Genomic DNA, 23,550 nt, shown 5'->3' with positions numbered 1-23,550 from the left:
AAATAAGATGGAGAGGTGCTACAGCGGATTCTGTAAATAGCACATATTCAAGCCACAATGAGTCAGTGGTGGAGGGTTGCATATAGAGTCCAATGGCAGGGGTGCCGATCAAGCACACTACTCTGTCCTGGATGATGTTATGCTTTGAGTGTTGTTGCTGCACCCATCTAGGCAAGTGGAGAGTATTCTATCACACTCCTGACTTGCGACCTGGGGAGAGGCTTTTGTGGGGTCGTGAGGTGAGCCACTAATCAGAGTATCTAGCCTCTGTCTTGCCATGGCGTTGATACGCTGGTCCAGTTAAGCTTCTGGTTAATGGTGACCACCAAGATATTGGGGGACTCGGCAGTGGTGGTGCCACTGAAGGTCAGATGGTGGTGGTGTTTTGTCTTATTGAGAAAGACACACATTTCAGGTATATTGTCAGGCAGGGCTGCGGTGTGGGTATTACAAATGGGCTCAGTATTCTTGCGCTTTGGGACAGTCAGTTGGAGCGGGTAGAGAGGAGAGGACATGTTTGGGTGGGGGGGGGGGGGGGGGGGGAGGGGATGTGGGTGCTGAGGGGGAAGGAAAGTCTGGAAACCAGTTACTGGTCCCACTTTTGATCACTAATTAGAGTGGCCCCGCTGGATGAACATGCAAGGATAATTAGAAAGGTCAAGATCCAGCAACATCTATCCTCTCACTACACCTTTGAATATCCTGGTGACACACTGCATGAGGCAGCACGTTCATAAAAGAGAGAAAGGAAGGATAGAGTAGGGTAGACTGTTCCAGATGCCACTTTCCCCACTGGTGAAATCTCATGAGAAGATACAACCTACAGACATCAACAAGGGTCAGTCAGGAACAGAATGGAATGTGAAGTCACATCTGTGTTTGTAGGTTTCCTGGGATCTGTGATTTTAGTTATGATGTACTGGTTGAGATGTACTGGCCAGTAAACAAATTCAAATAAAACAAATAAAATATCACACATATATAGACCACTGATGTGTGAGCTTGTGCAATAAAAATTGCTTCAATGGGACCTTCAGGCTTGCTAGCAAAATTAATGCCCCTGGGATTAAAGGGACAGGGACGGCGTGGATTCAAAATTGGCTACGGGGCAGAAAGTAGAGAGTAGTGTTGAATGGTTGTTTTTCAGACTAGAGGGAGGTATACAGTGGTGTTCCCCACGGGTCAGACCACTGCTCTTTTTGATATATGTTAATGACCTAGACTTGGGTATAATTTCAAAGTTTGCAGATGACACGAAGCTCGGAAATGTAGTGAACAATGTGGAGGATAGTAACAGGCTTCAGGAGGACATGGGCAGACACATGGCAGATGAAATTTAATGCAGAGAAGTGTAAGTGATGCATTTTGGTCGGAAGAATGAGGAGAATCAATATAAACTAAATGATACAATTTTAAAGAGAGCACAGAATCTGAGAGACCTGGGGGTGCATGTACACAAATCTTTGATGGTGGCAGGTCAAGTTGAGAGGGCTGTTAAAAAAGCATATAGGATCCAGGGCTTTATTGATAGAGGAAGAGGGTAAAAAAGCAAAGAAGTTCAGCTAAACCTTTATAAATTACTGGTTAGGCAGCAGCTGGAGTATTGTGTTCAATTCTGGGCACCACACTTTAAGAAAGATGTCAATGCTTTAGAGAGGGAGCAGAAGAGATTTACTGGAATGGTACCAGGGATGAGACACTTCAGTTACGTGGAAAGACTAGAGAAGCTAAGGTTGTTCTCCTTAGAACGGAGAAGGTTAAGGGGAGATTTGATAGAGGTGCTCAAAATCATGAACGGTTTTGACAGTAAATAAGGAGGCAGTGGCAGAAGGGTCAGAACCAGCAGACACAGACAAAGTGATTGACAAAAGAACCAGAGGCGACATGAGAAAACATTCTTTTACACGGTGAGTTGTAATGATCTGGAATGCACTGCCTGAGAGGGTGGTGGAAGCAGATTCAGTCGTAACTTTCAAAAGGGAATTGGATAAATACTTGAAGGGAAAAAATTTAAAGACCATGCGAAAAGAGCAGGGGAATGGGACTAATGGGATAGCTCTTTCAAAGAGCTGGCATTGATATGATGGGCAGAATGGCCTCCTCCTGTGCTATACCTATGATACTATGACCATGTAGCATTTTACATTTTTTGAAATACAGTCTTTTATCGAATGAAAATATGACGACCGACTTCATGAATAGCTCCCACTGTTTACAATTTTTTGGCCCAGTACTCAAAGGCTCTCATATTTACATTTCATTATATATCAATGAGCTCCCAATCTCAGATAAATCACTGTGGAAAGGTACTATGTGGGGAAGGGAGGGATCAGAGAGTCATCCTCAGGGCACTGTTTAAAATGGGATTTTCAGTGGTCAAGCAAAAAAATCATCTGTCCTTTGTGTGTGGGAGGCCAAAAATGTGAGAGGTGGGGGGAATTAAGAAAAAGGATCCCCATCCAATGCCACTATGTGACCACTAGGGGGCCAAGGGCTGTTCATCCACATCACCCCTGAATGATATTCTAGAGATTGGAAGTGAGCCACGTAAAAATAAAGTGTGAACCAGTGTCTTACTACACCACAGTGCATTAGAGCATCTAAAATGATTTTAAACCGATTATGCTGCAAGCTGTAAAAACAAATGATTTGAATAGGCATTTCAAGATACTGGAAATGCAATGGAAATACGAAATAAGCTATATCGTTACTCCCTCACCCCTCATTAAATAGTCTGGGTCACAGAAGATATTTTAAGTTTGTTAACACTGGCATCTTCACAAAAATGGAGCGGACAGAATAGTGTCACAATTAACAAGCTTTAACAACCCTACTTTTGTGTTACTTTGTGTAATTTTTGTGTATAAAATCTCAGCTAATTAGTGATCAAGTAATTATACAGGTATATGAACTTTGAAAGTTTTTAAAAAGTTAGACACATTATTTCAAAAGTTTTTTAAAAAAAGTTACTCACCTATTGGACTACCTAGTGTCTTTCCATGCTGCCTTCTCTTTGCATCACTAAGAATGTCAATAATCAGGGTTGCAAACTCACGGGCATTAAACCTGGCAAGTTTTTGTCGTCCCTGAAAAGAATAATATTGTAGATTGTGAATTCATCAATGGTTAACTGTGAGGTTTTGCAAGACTAGTAACAAGAGATCTCCTTTGTTAAAAGTCCTTCAGTTCGAACTGAAGGCAGAGGCTTTCTTCTCTGCAAATGTTTTTCTCTTGTCCCTCGTCTGGCCGCAGTCTGCTGACCCACTTTCAAATAGTTTTTAAACCACACAGCCAAAGTAACCAATGATCACTGGGATCACTTGAACCCAGCTGGGAAATATGCAAGGCGTGCCAGCAACTGAGCCAATCAAAAGCCAACGAACTTTGAGATTTCAAAGCAGGAAAAAAAATTAAAAATTCGACAGAGACCACAGGGCCAGAACACGTCAAGGAATAAACTGTGCATTGTTAAAAATAGATTAGATTTTCCCTCATTTACCGTGCACGAGCATAAATATAGGAATGTGGGCTGAAAGGGGAATGCAGAGCCACTGTAATCCTCCACAAGTTTTGCTGGCCTGCTGCTATTCATTATGTCAATGCAATTCAGATCAGAACAGTAACAGGACTGTATTTCTCTTTGCATCAAATTCTTTTTTAAAAATATGATCTCAGTTTTAAAACATCTTTGCAGACACTAGATGAAAACCATTCCCCACATTCTAAAGCAGTGGCACTTCGTTTTGCACAGATGAGATGCATAGAAGCATGCAATACCCAGCATTTGGTAGGAACAAGTTTTTTGTAAAATACACAAAAAATTGCACACATCAATTGGCAAGTGGGAGAATATTGTTACCTTAATCAATTTAATCTGTCACAGCTGCTTGTGATGTGGAATTAAGCAAGGCTGATCATATAGGTGCAGAGACCCCCTCGAAACTTGCAAACCAACTCCAACTTAGTACATTTAAAATGTGCGTGACTGACAAATCTAATAGCTGAAATGAACTGATGTTGCAGTCATATTGCAACTACCAGGCTCAAACACATCTGCAAAGTATGATGTTCAGCTGATAGATCCACGTTCTACTGCCAGTTCACCTCACACTAGATTTGAACAATGAGCAGCTCTATGCGTGGGCTTGAACATGTGCAGAGTTCTCCACCCTGGCCAGCTATTTACTGTCGAGAGCATGAGCAGGAGTATCCACTTTCTTCCATCACTAAGCATTAAAAAGCAAGTGTTAAAAAGTGCCCAGGAGGACCCATGGACCACCTGGAAATTTCTAAATTGTAGCTTTGCATGGGGCTGGAGTTATACTCATTCAGTGCAAAGGCAAAATGGTGGCTCTACCTTTTCAACCTGGTCTCACTATGCTCATTCTTGTGCACGCAGGAGTCAGTGGCCACCTGAAACCCAAGCTACACGACTACTTCTGGGTGATGAGCACCTGGACCCACTCTGCTTAAACAACAACTTGCATTTATATGGCACTTTTAATGGAGAAAAACCTCCCAGAATGCTTCACAGAGGTATAATCAGAAAGGAATGGACACCCAACCAAAGGTGGAGATAGGAGGGATAACCAAAAGGTTGGTCAAAGAGATGGATTCTAAGGAGGGTCTTAAAGAGGGGGGTAGATAGGCAAAGGGGTTTAAGGAAGGGAATTAGAGTGTGGGGCCTAGCCTGTTGAAGGCATGGCCACTAATAGTGGGGCAAAGGTGAGCTTGGGGGAAAGGGGGATGGGGGGAGTGCACAAACGTCATTGGAATGGAGAGCTCGGTGGGGGCAGTTGTCAGGCTGGAGAAATTTACATAGATATAGGGGGTGAGGCCATGAGGGGATTTAAAAACGAGGATGAGAATTTTTAATTGGTGGTGTTGGGGACTAAGAGCCAAAGTAAGTGAGGACAGGGGCAATGGGTAAGCGGCAGCTGGTACGGGATATGATACAGGCAGCAGAGTTTAGGATGAGTTGAAGTTTACAGAGGGTGGAGGATGGGAGGCTGCCAGGAAAGCATTGGAATTGTCATGTCTGGAGGTGACAAAGGCATGGATGAAGGTTTCAGCAGCAGAGGCATGTGACATTACAGAGGCAGTCAGCAGTCTTTGAGGGATAGGATTTAGGCTCAAAAGTGCTGCACAGGGTCAAATAGGATGCCAAGACTGCATCTTCAGCCAGAAGTGCCGAGTGGATGATCCATTTCGGCCTCCTCCCGAAATCCCCACCATCACAGAAGCCAGTCTTCAGCCAATTCGATTCACTGCACGTGATATCAAGAAACGGCTGAGTGCACTGGATACAGCAAAGGCTATGGGCCCAGACAACATCCCAGCTATGGTGCTGAAGTCTTGTGCTCCAGAACTAGCTGCCCCTCTAGCCAAGCATGTCCAGTACAGCTACAACACTGGCATCTACCCGACAATGTGGAAAATTGCCCAGGTATGTCGTGTCCACAAAAAGCAGGACAAATCCAATCCGGCCAATTAACGCCCCATCAGTCTACTCTCAATCATCAGCAAAGTGACGGAAGGTGTCGTCGACAGTGCTATCAAGTAGCAAGTACTCACCAATAACATGCTCACCGATGCTCAGTTTGGGTTCCGCCAGGACCACTCGGCTCATTACAGCCTTGGTCCAAACATGGACAAAAGAGCTGAATTCCAGAGGTGAGAGTGACTGCCCTTGACATCAAGGCAGCATTTGACCGAGTGTGGCACCAAAGAGCCCTAGTAAAATTGAAGTCAATGGGAGTCAGGGGGAAAACTCTCCAGTGGCTGGAGTCATACCTAGCACAAAGGAAGATGGTAGTGGTTGTTGGAGGCCAATCATCTCAGCCCCAGGGCATTGCTGCAGGAGTTCCTCAGGGCAGTGTCCTAGGCCCAACCATCTTCAGCTGCTTCATCAATGACCTTCCCTCCATCATAAGGTCAGAAACGGGGATGTTCGCTGATGATTGCACAATGTTCAGTTCCATTCGCAACCCCTCAAGTAATGAAGCAGTCCGAGCCCGCATGCAGCAAGACCAGGACAACATCCAGGCTTGGGCTCATAAGTGGCAAGTAACATTCGTGCCAGATAAGTGCCAGGCAATGACCATCTCCAACAAGAGAGAGTCTAACCACCTCCCCTTGACATTCAACGGCATTACCATCGCCGAATCCCCCACCATTAACATCCTGGGGGTCACCATTGACCAGAAACCTAACTGGACCAGCCATATAAATACTGTGGCTACGAGAGCAGGTCAGAGGCTGGGTATTCTGCGGCGAGTGACTCACCTCCCGACTCCCCAAATCCTTTCCACCATCTACAAGGCACAAGTCAGGAATGTGATGGAATACTCTCCACTTGCTTGGATGAGTCCAGCTCCAACACTCAAGAAGCTCGACACCATCCAAGATAAAGCAGCCCGCTTGATTGGCACCCCATCCACCACCCTAAACATTCACTCCCTTCACTACCGGCGCACAGTGGCTGCAGTGTGTACCATCCACAGGATGCACTGCAGCAACTCGCCAAGGCTTCTTCAACAGCACCTCCCAAACCCACGACCTCTACCATCTAGAAGGACAAGAGGAGCAGGCACGTGGGAAAAACACCACCTGCACGTTCCCCTCCAAGTCACACACCATCCTGACTTGGAAATATATCGCCGTTCCTTCATCGTCGCTGGGTCAAAATCCTGGAACTCCCTTCCTAACAGCACTGTGGGAGAACCGTCACCACACGGACTGCAGCGGTTCAAGAAGGCGGCTCACCACCACCTTCTCAAGGTGGTGGTGAGCCGCACCTGGAGTACTGTGTACAGGAAGGATATACTTGCCTAAGAGGGGGTGCAACAAAGGTTCACTAGATTGATTTGTGGGATGAGAGGGTTGTCCTAGAGGAGAGATCAAGTAGAATGGGCTTATATCAGATCTAGCAGCTCAAAACTGGGCATCCATGAGGTGCTGTGGGCCGTCAGCAGCAGCAGAATTGTAGCGCAATCTGTAACCTCATGTCCTGGCATATTTCTCACTCTACCATTACCAACAAGCCAGGGGATCAACCCTGGTTCAATGAGTGCAGAAGAGCATACCAGAAGCAGCACCAGGCATACCTAAAATTGAGGTGCCAACCTGGTGAAGCTACAACACAGGTCTAAATGAATGCTAAACAGTGGAAGCAACATGCTATAGACAGCTAAGTGATTCCACAACCAACAGATCAAAGCTATGCAGTCCTGCAACATCCAATCGTGAATGGTGGTGGACAATTAAACAACTAACGGGAGGAGGAGGCTCCGTGAACATCCCCATCCTCAATGATGGCAGAGTCCAGCACGTGAGTGCAAAAGACAAGGCGTTTGCAACCATCTTCAGCCAGAAGTGCCGAGTGAATGATCCATCTCGGCCTCCTCCCGATATCCCCACCATCACAGAAGCCAGTCTTCAGCCAATTCAATTCACTCCACATGATATCAAGAAACGGCTGTGTGCACTAGAGGCAGCAAAGGCTATGGCCCCCAACATCCCGGCTGTCGTGCCGAAGACTTGTGCTCCAGATCTAGCCGCGCCTCTAGCTAAGCTGTTCTAGTACAGCTACAACACTGGCATCTACCCGACAAAGTGGAAAATTGCCCAGGTATGTCCGGTCCACAAAAAGCAGGACAAATCCAATCCGGCCAATTAACGCCCCATCAGTCTACTCTCAATCAGCAGCAAAGTGATGGAAAGTGTCGTCGACAGTGCTATCAAGTAGCAAGTACTCACCAATAACCTGCTCACCGATGCTCAGTTTGGGTTCCGCCAGGACCACTCAGCTCCAGACCTCATTACAGCCTTGGTCCAAACATGGACAAAAGAGCTGAATTCCAGAGGTGAGGTGAGAGTGACTGCCCTGGGCATCAAGGCAGCATTTGACAGAGTGTGGCACCAAGAAGCCCTAGTAAAATTGAAGTCAATGGGAATCAGGGGGAAAACTCTCTAGTGGCTGGAGTCATACCCAGCACAAAGGAAGATGGTAGTGGTTGTTGGAGGCCAATCATCTCAGCCCCAGGACATTGCTGCAGGAGTTCTTCAGGGCAGTGTCCTAAGCGCAAGCATCTTCAGCTGCTGCATCAATGACCTTCCCTCCATCATAAGGTCAGAAATGGTGATATTCGATGATTGCACAGTGTTCAGTTCCATTCGCAACCCCTCAGATAATGAAGCAGTCCGTGCCCGCATGCAGCAAGACCAGGACATCATCCAGGCTTGGGCTCATAAGTGGCAAGTAACATTCGCACCAGACAAGTGCTAGGCAATGACCATTTCCAAAGAGAGAGTCTAACCATCTCCCCTTGACATTCAATGGTATTACCATCGCCGAATCCCCCACCATCAACATCCTGGGGGTCACCATTGACCAGAAACTGAACTGGACCAGCCATATAAATACTGTGGCTACGAGAGTAGGTCAGAGGCTGGGTATTCTGTGGCGAGTGACTCACCTCCCGACTCCCCAAAGCCTTTCCACCATCTACAAGGCACAAGTCAGGAGTGTGTTTGATTACTCTCCACATGCCTGGTTGAGTGCAGCTCCAACAACACTCAAGCAGCTCGACACCATCCAGGACAAAGCAGCCCGCTTGATTGGCACCCCATCCACCACCCTTAACATTCACTCCCTTCACCACTGGTGCACCGTGCCTGCAGTATGTACCATCTACAGGATGCACTGCAGCAACTCGCCAAGGCTTCTTCAACAGCACCTTCCAAACCAGCAACCTCTACCACCTAGAAGGACAAGGGCGGCAGGCACATGGGAACATCACCACCTGCACGTTCCCCTCCAAGTCACACACCATCCCGACTTGGAAATATATCACCGTTCCTTCATCGTCGCTGGGTCAAAATCCTGGAACTCCCTACCTAACAGCACTGTGGGATAACCTTCACCACACTGACTGCAGCAGTTCAAGGCGGCGGCTCACCACCATCTTATCAGGGATGGGCAATAAATGCTGGCCTTGCCAGCGACACCCACATGCCATGAATGAATTAAAAAAAATATCCTCTGGAGTTTTAGAATAAGAGGTGATCTCATTGAGACATATAAAGTTCTTAGAGGGCTTGACAAGGTAGATGCTGAGAGGCTGTTTCCCCTGGCTGGAAAGTCTAGAACGCGGGGTCATAGTCTCAGGAAGGGGTCGGCCATTTAGGACTGAGATGAGAAAATATTTCTTCAGAGGATTGTGAACCTTTGGAATTCACTAGTCCAGAGGACTGAAGATGCTCAGTCATTGAGTATTTTCAAAACAGAGATCGATAGATTTTTGGACACTAAAAGAATCAAGGGATATGGAGATAGGGTGTGAAAGTGGAGTTGAGGTAGGTGGTCAGCCACGATCTTATTGAATAGCGCAGAAAACTCGAAGGGCTACTCCTGCTCCTATTTATGATGTTCTTATGTTAATATGGGTACAGATTTGGGAGATGGCAACACATACAAGGACTTTGGAGAAGAAAGGGTAGTGTGCAAGGCCAGAGGGGTTGAGAGCGGGTTTGTGAGGAGGGGATTATGACAGCAGTTTTGAAAGGGAGGGAGAACAGTACTTGAGGGAGGGAGCCATTAACAATGTCAGCTAGCATGGGGCCAGGAAGTTGTTGGTCAACAATTTTGTAGGAATGGGGTCAAGGGAGAGAAGGTGGCTCAGGGACAAGATGAGCTCAGAGAAAAACACTGGTTCAGGGCAAGAGCACGGGGGTGCCTGAGGGAACGTTTGGCTTGGTGGGCAAGGAGGGGCGGAGGAAGCCGTAGACACAGCTGAACGGATGATCTTAATGACAAAAGATGTCCAAGGATGATCCTGGAGTCGTGGGCTGTTTTGTCAGAGGAGAGTGAGGCCCGATCGTGTTTGATGTGGTCCAGCCAGATCTGATGATGGATGTCTAAATCAGTTGCGTGTCAAATGCACTGAAGTCTGCTTCCCTTCAAATTGATGAAGCGAAGATGGGGGGCCATACCTGAGGTTTCGACACAAAAAAGTGGAAATAACAGTTGACAGAACTTTAGAAGGGGAAGATCCTGGCTGACCAGCCTCCTTTCTCTTTGAATAAGTGAAATCCCAAGTAGACATCAACAATTTGTATTTGAATAGTGCCTTTACTGTAGAAGACAGTCCTAAGGTACTTCAGAGAGTTGTAATCAAAAAAAATGGAAAACCATATATTCATATTTCAAAGAAGCTGTCAATAAAATTCATCATAAGAGGCTGCCATTCAAATTAAAAGCAGTGGGAATTCAAGGTAAGACACACATGTGGATAAGGAATTGTCTGAAAGAAGAAATTAGTGGGTAATTCCTAGGAGAATGTGGCACAGTTGGGGTGAGAAATTGCATACTGCATGGAGCACGCTAGGGATTGGTGCCAGAGCTCCTATTGTTCCTAAGCTACATTAAATGACTTGGATTCAGAAACCCAATGCAAACTGATTACATTTCCAGATGATACTAAACTGAGGTGGAATGGGGGATGGGGAGGAGAAAGGTAACTATGTCTCAGCTGCCAAAAGGAATTAGATAAAATTTGCATGAATAGATAGCTACAAAATTACTGTGGATGATGCAAAAATAGCTAAAGATGAATAGAAGGGGATTTGGAAGAGATGATAGATTCAGCTCTCGATAACATCAAATTGTTGCAGAGTAGCAATAGAGTGAAGAGAATGTTGGATTATATTGCTAGATCAGAACAGTACAAGTCAGGAACTGCACGGTGTCTTGGTCAGACTGCATCTCGATTACTGGATTTAGTTTTGGTCACCAAGAAACATTCAAGCCATGGAAGCGGGGCAGAATCTCTGAGTCAAAGGACTCAGTTAATAGGAAAGATGAGAGAAAGTTGAACACTGTTTGAAAAGAGATTACTGAGAGGGGATCTGATAAAAATATACAAAATATTACATTAAACATATGGCAAATCTAGAGCACTGCTACAAGCTGGAGTAAGATATTAGAATAAGGTAGGATACACTAAAAGTAATTAAAAGACAATTTAGGACAAATGTCAGGAAGAATTTCAAGCAAAGAGTGATCAAGTTGGATCAGTCTTTTGGATCGTGTTGGGGAGACAAAAACTTTAGATTCATTCAAGACACTGTTAGATGATGTGATGGGGGAGGGGGGCGGTGGGTGGGAAGGCAAAGTTTAAGAAAAATTCTGGATGGATGAGCTAAGATTTGAATGGTCTCCTTCAATTGCATTTACCTTGTAATCTTGCATAACTGCACACTAAAACACTGCATCCTTCCTTTGAAATACTGAATTACCCAGTTGGTTTTCAACATGCAGTTAGTACCTTACAGCATCTGTAAAGATGATGTGGAGATGCCGGTGATGGACTGGGGTTGACAATTGTAAACAATTTTACTGCAACACCAAGTTATAGTCCAACAAATTTATTTTTAATTCCACAAGCTTTCGGAGGCTTCCTCCTTCGTCAGGTGAACCGTTCACCTGACGAAGGAGGAAGCCTCCGAAAGCTTGTGGAATTAAAAATAAATTTGTTGGACTATAACTTGGTGTTGCAGTAAAATTGTTTACATCTGTAAAGAGACATTCACCAACCTGGAATACACAACATTCTAAAACTACAATTAAGCAAACAGATGGAAGTCAAAAGGACTCGAGGTGGCGTTTCTGCTTTTATCTCTCCTGTATCTAATTTGTTTGACAAACCTCACTAATTAAAGTAGATGGGCTGAAGTTGCTAATTACAGAAAGCTGAACATTCTAAATTTCTTCAGTCTGTCTCCAACAATATTTGTATCTATGCTACTAATTAAAAACTTTCAGCAGCAATAAGGCATTATAAAACCCATCAGATGATTTCTTTTAAAACTACAACAAAAACAGCTCTCGCAACTGGTTTTATTTTCAGAGCAGCTCCTAGTTTATTATTTTTAGAACAGCATTTAATTAAAATTTACTACTTTGGGGAAAATCATGTTTGTAATCCTAAGATTCTAGGAAAAAGATATGTGTATTTTGAAAGCTGTAAAAGGTCATTCAATACTCCAAGGATTGAAGAAAAAAAATGAAATGTAAAACCTAAATATATTGAAAGCATAAACCGTAAAGCTGAAAGCAGAACATTAAAGATTCATAAAAAGAACTTGTTTTTTAAAGCACTATGATTTACGACTTTCATTTTGAAAATAGTTATAAACAGGATTCACAAAAGCCATAGCATTTGTTGTGTGTCATTTCACTGTTTATCCCTACAATACATCGCACCTTCAAAAGCTCCAGAAACTATTTACTGGGAGTCATCTGTAAATGTTTAACCTTCACTAACATTTTACTCAGAGGAATGAGAGATTTTGGAAGTAACATAGAATCACAGAAGTTTACAACATGGAAACAGGCCCTTTGGCCCAACATGTCCATGTCGCCCAGTTTATACCATTAAGCTAGTCCCAATTGCCTGCACTTGGCCCATATCCCTCCATACCCATCTTATCCATGTCCAAATGCTTTTTAAAAGACAAAATTGTACCCGCCTCTACTACTGCCTCTGGCAGCTCGTTCCAGACGCTCACCACCTTTTGAGTGAAAAAATTGCCCCTCTGGACCCTTTTGTATCTCTCCCCTCTCACCTTAAATCTATGCCCCCTTGTTATAGACTCCCCTACCTTTGGGAAAAGATTTTGACTCTCTACCTTATCTATGCCCCTCATTATTTTATAGACTTCTATAAGATCACCCCTAAACCTCCTACTCTCCAGGGAAAAAAGTCTCAGTCTATCCAACCTCTCCCTATAAGTCAAACCATCAAGTCCTGGTAGCATCCTAGTAAATCTTTTCTGCACTCTTTCTAGTTTAATAATATCCTTTCTATAATAGGGTGACCAGAACTGTACACAGTATTCCAAGTGTGGCCTTACTAATGTCTTGTACAACTTCAACAAGACATCCCAACTCCTGTATTCAATGTTCTGACCAATGAAACCAAGCATGCTGAATGCCTTCTTCACCACCCTATCCACCTGTGACTCCACTTTCAAGGAGCTATGAACCTGTACTCCTAGATCTCGTTGTTCTATAACTCTCCCCAACGCCCTACCATTAACGGAGAATGTCCTGGCCCGATTCGATCTACCAAAATGCATCACCTCACATTTATCTAAATTAAACTCCATTTGCCATTCATCGGCCCACTGGCCCAATTTATCAAGATCCGTTGCAATCCTAGATAACCTTCTTCACTGTCCACAATGCCACCAATCTTGGTGTCATCTGCAAACTTACTAACCATGCCTCCTAAATTCTCATCCAAATCATTAATATAAATAACAAATAACAGCGGACCCAGCACCGATCCCTGAGGCACACCGCTGGTCACAGGCCTCCAGTTTGAAAAACAACCCTCAACAACCACCCTCTGTCTTCGGTTGTCAATCCAATTTTGCATCCAATTGGCTACCTCACCTTGGATCCCGTGAGATTTAACCTTATGTAACAACCTACCATGCAGTACCTTGTCAAAGGCTTTGCTAAAGTCCATGTAGACCACGTCTACTGCACAGCCCTCATCTATCTTCTTGGTAACCCCTTCAAAAAACTCAATCAAATTCGTGAGACATGATTTTCCTCTCACAAAACCATGCTGACTGTTCCTAATCAGTCCCTGCCTCTCCAAATGCCTGTAGATCCTGTCTCTCAGAATACCCTCTCACAACTTACCCACTACAGATGTCAGGCTCACCGGTCTATAGTTCCCAGGCTTTTCCCTGCCGCCCTTCTTAAACAAAGGCACAACATTTGCTACCCTCCAATCTTCAGGCACCTCACCTGTAGCTGTCGATGATTCAAATATCTCTGCTCGGGGACCCGCAATTTCCTCCCTGACCTCCCATAACGTCCAGGGATACATTTCAACAGGTCCCGGAGATTTAGCTACCTTGATGCACGTTAAGACTTCCAGCACCTCCCTCTCTGTAATATGTACACTCCTCAAGACATCACTATTTATTTCCCCAAGTTCCCCAACATCCATGCCTTTCTCAACCGTAAATATCGATGTGAAATATTCATTTAGGATCTCACCCATCTCTTGTGGTTCCGCACATAGATGACCTTGTTGATCCTTAAGAGGCCCTACACTCTCCCTAGTTACTCTTTTGCCCTTTATGTATTTGTGGAATCTCTTTGGATTCTCCTTTGCCTTATCTGCCAAAGCAATCTCATGTCCCCTTTTTGCCCTCCTGATTTCTCTCTGAACTCTACTCCGGCAATCTCTATACTCTTCAAGGGATCCACTTGATCCCAGCTGTCTATGCACGTCATATGCCTCCTTCTTCTTTTTGACTAGGGCCTCAATCTCCCGAGTCATCCAAGGTTCCCTACTTCTACCAGCCTTGCCCTTCACTTTATAAGGAATGTGCTTACCTTGAACCCTGGTTAACACACTTTTGAAAGCCTCCCACTTACCAGACGTCCCTTTGCCTGCCAACAGACTCTCCCAATCAACATAGCCAAACACCCAAATGATGAACAGAAATACATTATATAGTAATAATGTACTGAAGTACAAAAACAGGGCAGTTTTCAGCATATCCTCCTCAGGCCACTTCCACACCAATCTCTCGCTCCAACAGTTAGCTATTATAACTTCACACTGGAGAGAGGTCTCCAATCTGTTATTATTTACCTCCTCAAAGCTGCCACTACCACTCTCAGGGCCACTGCTACCTCTCCCACTCAAAGACAATCAGTACCACTGACTGCTGTGAAATTGCTTGCTGCCGAGACATAATACTTCCAATAGCTGAATGAGAGTGTGATTTGGATAAGGAAACAAAAACTAATAAAAATCTTCCCTAACTTTCCATCTACGCTCCTATTTTCTCTTTTTACACCACCTTTTCTGAAAGCAGCAACTCATGCTGGTGTACTGCTCTATAGGCTACAGAGGCCCTCCCAGTAACTATTTTCCCTTCCTGAGTGAGCATCAGCAGGCCATTTGATAAGGAGGTTTGTGCTGAACTGGATTGTGTCGTCAGTGTGCACCGAAGTCGGGGTGGTGGGGGGGGGAAGACACACGCTGGCTTTCACCCCGGCCTTCATCCGCTCTACTTTGGTTTCTTGAGGCCAGTTGCAGTCTGTCTACTGAATCTCCAGCTGAGATCATATAAAACTTAGCAAAGGTTAGGCATCAAACCTGGGATCATCTTGATCTGAATGGCTCAGTATCACATGGTGTGTTTACCCACGAAGCCATTAAATTCCACAGATAAACAGGTCTGTTATTATGCTGCTCTCTGCAGGATCATGTTGTACTGAAAGCTGCTGCATTTGCTTACACAAGTGACTGAAATTCAAAAGTAATCCATCGCGTGTGACTTACTTTGAGACGTTTGAGAGAAATGGCATTATAGAAGTGGATGCCTTTCTTTCTTTATCTTCCTTGCTAGCACATGCACCAAACGACAAAATTATGGAGTGGTCATTAAGACAAAGTCACTTCAAGGGAGGGATTTTAAATCAAGATGTGACAGTCATGAGGGATAATAGATTTACACCCTATCCACCCAACCCCCTCCAAAAAATAATTTTAGGAAATAAACTCTGGTACTAATAGCCAAGATTTTCCCCCACCCTCCCTCCCCAAGTTGCCTCTTTTCAGACCCTCCAACAAACAAAAACATAAGGTGTTAAACAGGACAGTCATATTAGAAACTTGGAGCAGCAAAACAGAACAATGAGACTCCATTTTGCAGCAGAAGATGACAATACTAAAGGAACCACTTTGAGTCTTTAACAATCGTTAATCTAGCTTTTATTGGAATTCATTTGCACTGAAGTAGAATACAAACATGCCCTTGCACACATGTCAGATTTATCTTCCTCTTGACGATTAGGCCTCTCACATTTTATTGTTTTAAGCGTCCCTGAGCCAAACCTTTGTTTTTTTTGAAGGCTAATCAAGTTCAAACATCAGCATATTTTTGCAGTTATGTGGCAACTGAAGTGACACAAGACCCCATGGTTTGAATTTTTGTGGGAAAGACAGGCAGTGGATTCTAAGAATCATATGAAACTTTTGTATTTTGCTGCAACATATCTGAAGAAACACAAAGGTCAAACACACATGATGTTAATTTCTCATGGTCTGCTTCCTGCTAAGAATTCAACAATAATACATTTAGACTGAAATAATGCCAAATACCAGACAAAGGTGTTGTAACTTGAAAAATAGGTTTATATAAAAAAGCTAAATAGCTAGGTACCAAATCTGGAGAACAGCTAAAAATGACATCTTGACAGCACACAAACTTTTTAGTCAAGTAGATAAATGAAGTGGGAAAAACAAAATTAAGATTGTGAGCTATGTAATAGACAGTTTTGGCTATCTTAGTGAAACTGCTTTGACATTCAACAGGCAAACATTAGGAACATTTTTTTTTGGTTATAAACAACTGTGAAAGTCCATAGACACCCATTAAAACAACTGCAACTTAATAACGGTTGTGGCCATCGACTGCCAATTATTGATATGGGCCTGCACAGTCACCGCGTTGTTAGAAAATTTTCAGTACCACCATTTCACTTCCTCCTAGAAAGAGGCTGAACCAAGTTTGGTGACATCAAGATAAAACGTTATCTGAAGCAACCTTGTTAAGGTGAAACAGTGGTCCAACTTGCTGTAACATGCAGTTTTGCACATGCGATTCTGAACACAGGAACGTTTGAGTCTCAATTGGACTGTCAGGACATGGGCCCGAGTAAAGGTCATCAGAATCACAAGAGCTCACGCTCATGCACCTTCCTATGATCAGCTTCACTGTGACAATATGCTGTGGGGAGGGCAAAACAAAAAACTTCAAAGAAACACAGCCATCAAGTATTTGAGAAATGACCAGGCTAATTTCTCTCTTTTCTCCTTTTCCCAACATTCATTCTTTCCTAAACACTTTTATATACACACACACATATATAAAAATAATCTATATGTATATTTACACACATAGCTTATTTTAGACATGGTAAACACACATATATTTAAAGGACATTGTGTCTCAACATACCTGGTTCCTAGTTGCAGAATATTCTGGATTGACTGGAAGAAAGGGCACAGCACTGCGCTCAGTCACTAATGTGCTATGGTTCTGGGTGGCCAGCCACACTGCAAATACAGCAAGATAACAGTATTAGTGAGCATGAAATCATTCATTAAGTAATACCATTTTACAAGTGCCTGTGAACAGTATGGAATTTTTACAAATAAACTTGCCAGAGAAGAAGTTAACCGCCCGTTTCATGCTTCCACGGTCATACGTCAAGTTACTTTGAGCAATGCTGCCTGACAGTGGGGATAATTTCTATTTCAACATATTAAATTCAAACCTAGTAAGTGGGTATTTCCATGGAACAAGCGCAGTTTTTAGTCTCATAGCATCCAAACTAAAGGCACCAAAACTATTTTAGTTACAGCTAGCAATACTAGATTTGTCTTGGAATTTGATGAGCTCAGTGTGGGATTGTGGAAGCTACGACTGCTTTAAATCAATAGGCTAATAAATAAAATTAACTAAAGGACTAGAATACAGATTCTCGGTTAAATTTACACCTGTTTTGGTTATGTTACTAGGCCTGCTAGTAGTACATTCAAGTGATTGGGTGGAGGGGAAAATGATGTGTTGCTGTAGTGGTCAGGGATCCTGTGGTCAAAACATTTAGATCCTCCAGCATTTTTAGCATCCTCTAGTGGCTAAAAATGTGCAATGCATCGAGTCAATTTACTCCACAGCTCAAATTAGGGCTTTCACAAAATATTCTCTGTAAATAGTGGACCATGAAATTATCAGCCTGGTAATTTGTCTTCCCTGCAGTAATTGGAGATTTAAAGCAGGTGCTTAAAGCAGTCTGAGCTGAATCACCCACTTTACAACCAAGCTATCAAAAGGTGGCAGTTTTAACATTAACTTCAATTTTCTGTGAATCTGTTCAGAATTCATAATAGGTGTATGTAGCTATACCAGAAATCCTCCCCTAAAGATCCCGGGACTGAATGCAAAACCTTGTTTATAGATGTGACCATAGGTGAAAAGTACAGTGTACACCTGAAAATGACAAATGTAAAGACATCACATGAATATGATTTGATGTTCCTTCTGGTGTGCTCCTCTCACGTTCTAAGTTGATACAGTGCCATTAGAATAGATACCAATTTACTTTGATTCGAATCATAAAATCTTATAAAACAGGAGGTGGCCATTTGGTCCATCATGCCTGTGCCAGCTCTGAAAGAGTTATCCATCTAGATCCATTCCCTTAACCTTCAGAAATGTTTCTTCAAATATTTCTCCACTTCTTTTTTCATGTTATGGAAGCTGCTTCTACTACTGTATCTGGTAGGACATGGAATGTCCTAACAATGTGTAAAAATGATTCTCATAATCTCTCCCTTCATTCTTTTGGTGATGATTAAATTTATGCTGTCTAGTCACTACCTCAGATTGCAGCTACATATTGCAATGGTGCTAAAATTTTAAAAATACATGTAATAATGGCTTCGTGGAATTTGTGAATTCACACCTAAATATACAAAGGCTTTATAATATGTGGATGTACACCTATAAGAAAATATACTTCGAGAACCTAAAAATCAAACTTGACAGATTTATTAAGAATCCTGGTGTTTTCCACATCTTTTTAGCAGACTGTTCGTTCAACCAGATATGCTACCCAACATATCATACATACAGAGTAACATTGAGAGAAAAAAAAAGACAAAAGCACTTTCAATTAAATTCCCTCATCAGTCATCTCCCAAACCAGCCCCCTTTGGATGACATCACTCAATATTTAGATGAAAAATATTCACAAAGGAGACAGACACTTAAACTATTTGATTTTTTTTTAAATGAGAAATAATGATAGCGGGATCCTTTTTCATACTACCCAGTGAACATTAGGGTATTTGGTCTCAGAATTTTCTTACTGCTACATTACCAAACAGATGGTTTTTCTCTCATTTAAAATCAGACAAAAAATAAATCAAAACCAGTGCTTTTTCCTGCAACACGTAGACAATAGATGACCCATATACACACATTATTGGAAAGCCATCTTTATTCTGTTGTAAATTCGAAAGTTCAAAAGGGCTCTGTGGAGTACATTAAGCTTAATAAGTGATTGCATTAAAGCCTTTACAGAAGTGCCTTCTGAACATTCACCAGCTCCCCATTAAGAACATGGGACAGATAATGACTGTACTTAGTATTAATCTACAATACCGCAAATACTGAATAATGTACCAAACTGATGAACACCTTAATCACACTCTAAAGTAGCAATCACAGGATAAGTGTGCAATTGTATATTTTCATCCTGCCAGAATTAATTTTAGAATGAAAGACTCCTGCTCTTTGAAGGGGAAAAGCATTAAAAGTTTCAGGACAGCAATGCAACATTCAAAGCATACATATTTTCTCATTAAATTCTTCAATAATATTTGACATGCTGTAAGGTAAGGGACATTAGTGCTGGAAAATAGAAAATAACTTACGCTTTTGATGCCAATCAGCATCAACCACTCCAAAACCAGCAATCATACAGGTTCTATTGTTCTCTCCTTTAATGTGCCTTAAAACCAACTTCACAAGACTACTCCTTCCACTGCTTCATTGTGTGGTTTTTATTTCCCACATCAACCATTCTAATGGCCCCAGTGGGGCTGCCAATTTAGTGCCAAAATGTGAGTAATTTTGCACTATGAACCTAAACCCACTGGGACATTGGGTTGGTAGTATGTAATGCATAGACTTTCATTCCATCAGTCTGTGCTGGATTTGAACCCAGATCGGCAAGTACATTGAACCACTGCGTCACTAAGTTCCCCAAAACCACGCTCATCATTCATTCACTTCATGATAAATTGACATGACACCTAAATACCCCCACCACTCTTGCCACTTGCATTCTCCTGTTTTTTTGGGTGGTGGATATGGTTGGGGGGAGGGAAGGAAGAAAAAGAGGAGGTCACTTGTTAATTTACATTTGAGTTAAAATATATAAAGCAAGGTTGTAATACAACCCTTCAGTTCAGCAACCCAGTAACAGTTTTGGGATTTTCTGTTTAGTTTAAATGCACTCACCAAAAAGTTGTGCTACTGACAATAACGTAGCAGAGTGAGTTCAAACACTATCCATTCATCTCTGGACTCTGATTTGAATCCAGCCTTGGTACGCAGTTACAAGTTTAGTCAGCCATGATCCAATACACACATGCGACCACATCGCTAAACCACTTTCAGAGAAGATACTCTGGAAAAATGAATCAGCTCTTGAAGTTCTTTTCTCATTTAGACTTTCAAGTACTTGAACTTGAAAGCTCTCAGATATAAAGCTACATTTGATGAATATACTAAGATTCTTCCTTAGTCCTGTTGACATAATATTTGCCCATTTGCTGTGATTATTTATATAGTATGCATGAAAGGGGGACATGTACATCATTCAGACTCCATGCAATTCAAATACTGACCATTAATTACAACAACATTAACCTTTTCCTCTGATAGCTATAATCAATCTGCAATGGGCCAATGCAAGTATTTACGGCAATTTCTGATCGGATGCCTCAAACTGCAATAAATGCATATCCAATGTACTCAAATTCCTGAAATAAGTCTATTGCACGAAGACGAGATAAGACGAGTAGAAAATAAGCTGAAGGCCAAGAGCACTTCGGGGAAAAAAAGAAAAAAGAAAACCTTCAGAATACGACAAAATACATGAATTAACTTGGGCTATGTTTTCAGATAAAACACTGCTCCAAAGAGTTTCTAGAAGACACTGGAAATTCAGCAAGATTTGGAAAGGAAAGATCATGCTTGACAAACCTGATAGTTCTTTGAGGAGGTTACAAATATGGGGAGTTACAATCCATGGACTTTCAGGATGCATTTGATAAGGTACCACACAGGACACTAGTGAAGATGATTTAAGGGGTATGGAATTAGGACGAGGGTACTAAATTGGTTGGAAAGGAGGAAACGGTAGTATTAAAGGCAATTTCTCAGAGTGGTTAGATGTGAGTAGTGGTCTCCTACAGGGTTCTGTTCACTGTGTACATCAATGATTTGGATATGGGGTTAGATGGAGTGGTGCCCAAATTTGCAGATACTAAAATAAGGCATAGTAAATAATTAAGGATCAAAGGAAGCTGCGAGGGGAAATTGATAAAATGGGAAAAAAGTGGCAGATGGAATTCAATGTCAGTAAATGTAAGATAATTTTTTTAAAACTAAAATATACTATTATACTTTGAATGGGGGAAAACTGGGTGATGTGGAAGAGCAGAGGTGAGTATGGGTTTAGAAGACATTAAAAGCAGCACCTCAAGTGGTTAAGACCATAAAAATGCTCATGGAATACTAGGTTTTAGAATATAAAAGTCAAGATGTAATGTTCTATATGGATTCACCCTCAGTAAGACCACAGATTGACTGCTGTGCATAGTTTTGGGCTCCATACTACAGGAAGGATGTTGAAGCAATAGTGTACAACACAGATTCACTAGGATACAGCCTAGTATGAGGAACTACAAATATGACGAAAGGCTTGAAAATTTGTTTTTGTTATAACATAGGAGATTATGGGGTGATTTGATAGAGCTGTTTAACATTATGAAGGGATGGGACAGGATATATAGAAATAGACTATTTCCAGTAGTTGGGGGCCCAGAACAAGGGGACATTGATGTGTTGGATTTAGGACAGAGGGAAGGAGAAACTTTTTTGTTTACATAGAGGTTTGTGAGGCTGAGGAATGCACTACTGGAGTTAGTGATTGAAGCAGAGACCACATTACCATTTAATACGTTAGGCCAGTGGTTGAAAGAAAAGGGAACAAATGGACATGGGAACAGGGCAGGCACACGGGTTTAGGACTACTGCTTGTATGGAGGATAAATACCAACATGGGCTGGGTGGGCGAAAGCCCTATTACCATGTTGTAATTTATATGTAATTCTATGTAAAAGATTCATTGCTTAAGATTTTACAGGAGTTAACTTCAGAACTGTACGAGGTATGTTTCAGTTTTCCTCTTTCCAACTGGGTTTGCCACCACCATTTCACCATTTAGCATAAAGAGGTCGCTTTAGAAAACCATATGGTGCTACGAATTTAACTGCATTTCAATAGATCTCTCAATGGCTAAGTGAGTAAACACAGAGCAGGAAGGTCCCAGGTTTGATACCTAGACTGTGCAGAGTTAGCAGAGGTATACAACTAACATCCACTTCTCTGAGCTAGGGAGAAGGAAAATAGCCAATATTCTAATGTCTAAATGCTATTCAGTGACCCCTGATGGATAGAGTGCACATCAGGGAAATATAGGATTGGGCCCAGCTGTGGTGCTTGCCTTGGTGAGTCGCCTGCCAACACTCACTGTCAAGGCTCAGATATGTAAAGTGGCCATTTGGGAAAAGTACCAGAGGATGGCTAAGTATCTGTAAAATTGTACCATTGTAAGAGACAACATTTTGAAGGAGATGGGGAGAAAATCTGAAAAGAAAAATCAAATCATTTACTTTATACAGATGGCAATATTTTTATTTAGTTTTCTTTTCTCATCTAGCCAATCTTCACAAGGCAGCTCAAATTTTCATCTTGTAACTACACGGTCAGTTAACAACGGTAAAAGACCAGGCATTCAGGACATAGTTATCAGCAATCATGTTTAGGAGACAGTCACTTTTTAAAACGAAGACCTCCAATTCAGAACTAAAACAAGTCATGTTCTGAGCAGTCCACATACCATATAATTAGCACTCTGGAAAAGGGTGTTTAATAACAAGCACAAAATAAAGCAACCAACCTTCACAGAAAATTAAACAGCCCTTGGATTCAAACAGAGTAAAATGCATCTTCATAGCTGCGAAATTAGTTCAACTAGCCAAAACAAAAAGTCTCTCAAAGTTAAGACAAACAGCCAGGATAAAAACCACTATTAAAAATTCTTACCTTATTTCATATCCAGCTTTTATATGTATTGCAGTTAGGGTGGCATATTAAATCCACTTTAAAACCAAAATGTACCTTCTATTTCAGCCTCCTGCTCTAAAAGCACCAAGCTGGAATAAGCTTTGACATTAAATCCCTCTTCCTGTCTTGGTAGCTCGCAACTATGTTTAGGAAACATGTCAAAAGAGCCAATAGGCTGATGAATAACAAACGTACTGAACCTTGTCAATTTTCGGCAGAATTAAACTAGCTGAACTCTGGGCAGCACACATTTTCCACTCCTGCACAGCTGCCCCCACCCCCACGGTACAGAGTTAAATACCCACATGTTCCTTATCCTCATCAGATAATGGGAAAGTGCTACAACCAAAAGCTTTTCCAAAAATGGATAGGTTTTTGAGTCGTCAAAAGTCTGTTGGCTGCAATAACATACACTCCCCACTGTAAGCACATTCCTATCACATTTTTTCCTTTCTAAAAATGTATCATTGATTTCTGCTGATTAGCATGCAGCTGGTTCCAGTATTATATCACATTATTCACTTT

At 42.3% G+C, this 23,550-nt stretch overlaps 1 protein-coding gene across 3 annotated transcripts in view; it reads right to left on the bottom strand.

The window, feature by feature from the left end:
• git1 (G protein-coupled receptor kinase interacting ArfGAP 1) overlaps positions 1 to 23,550 on the bottom strand; it is a 157,082-nt gene that overhangs the window by 34,206 nt on the left and 99,326 nt on the right. For all 3 annotated transcript variants that reach the window (XM_068008268.1, XM_068008266.1, XM_068008267.1), the window contains exons 11-12: positions 17,059 to 17,156; positions 2,975 to 3,086 (exon numbers count right to left, since the gene is read on the bottom strand). In XM_068008268.1, the coding sequence (XP_067864369.1) occupies positions 2,975 to 3,086; positions 17,059 to 17,156 (210 nt within the window). The remainder of the gene's footprint in view (positions 1 to 2,974; positions 3,087 to 17,058; positions 17,157 to 23,550) is intronic.

The sequence above is a fragment of the Heptranchias perlo genome, chromosome 28 (genome assembly GCF_035084215.1).
Source record: "Heptranchias perlo isolate sHepPer1 chromosome 28, sHepPer1.hap1, whole genome shotgun sequence".
Lineage (NCBI taxonomy): Eukaryota > Metazoa > Chordata > Chondrichthyes > Hexanchiformes > Hexanchidae > Heptranchias > Heptranchias perlo.
This window is presented reverse-complemented; position numbering and strand designations above follow the sequence as displayed.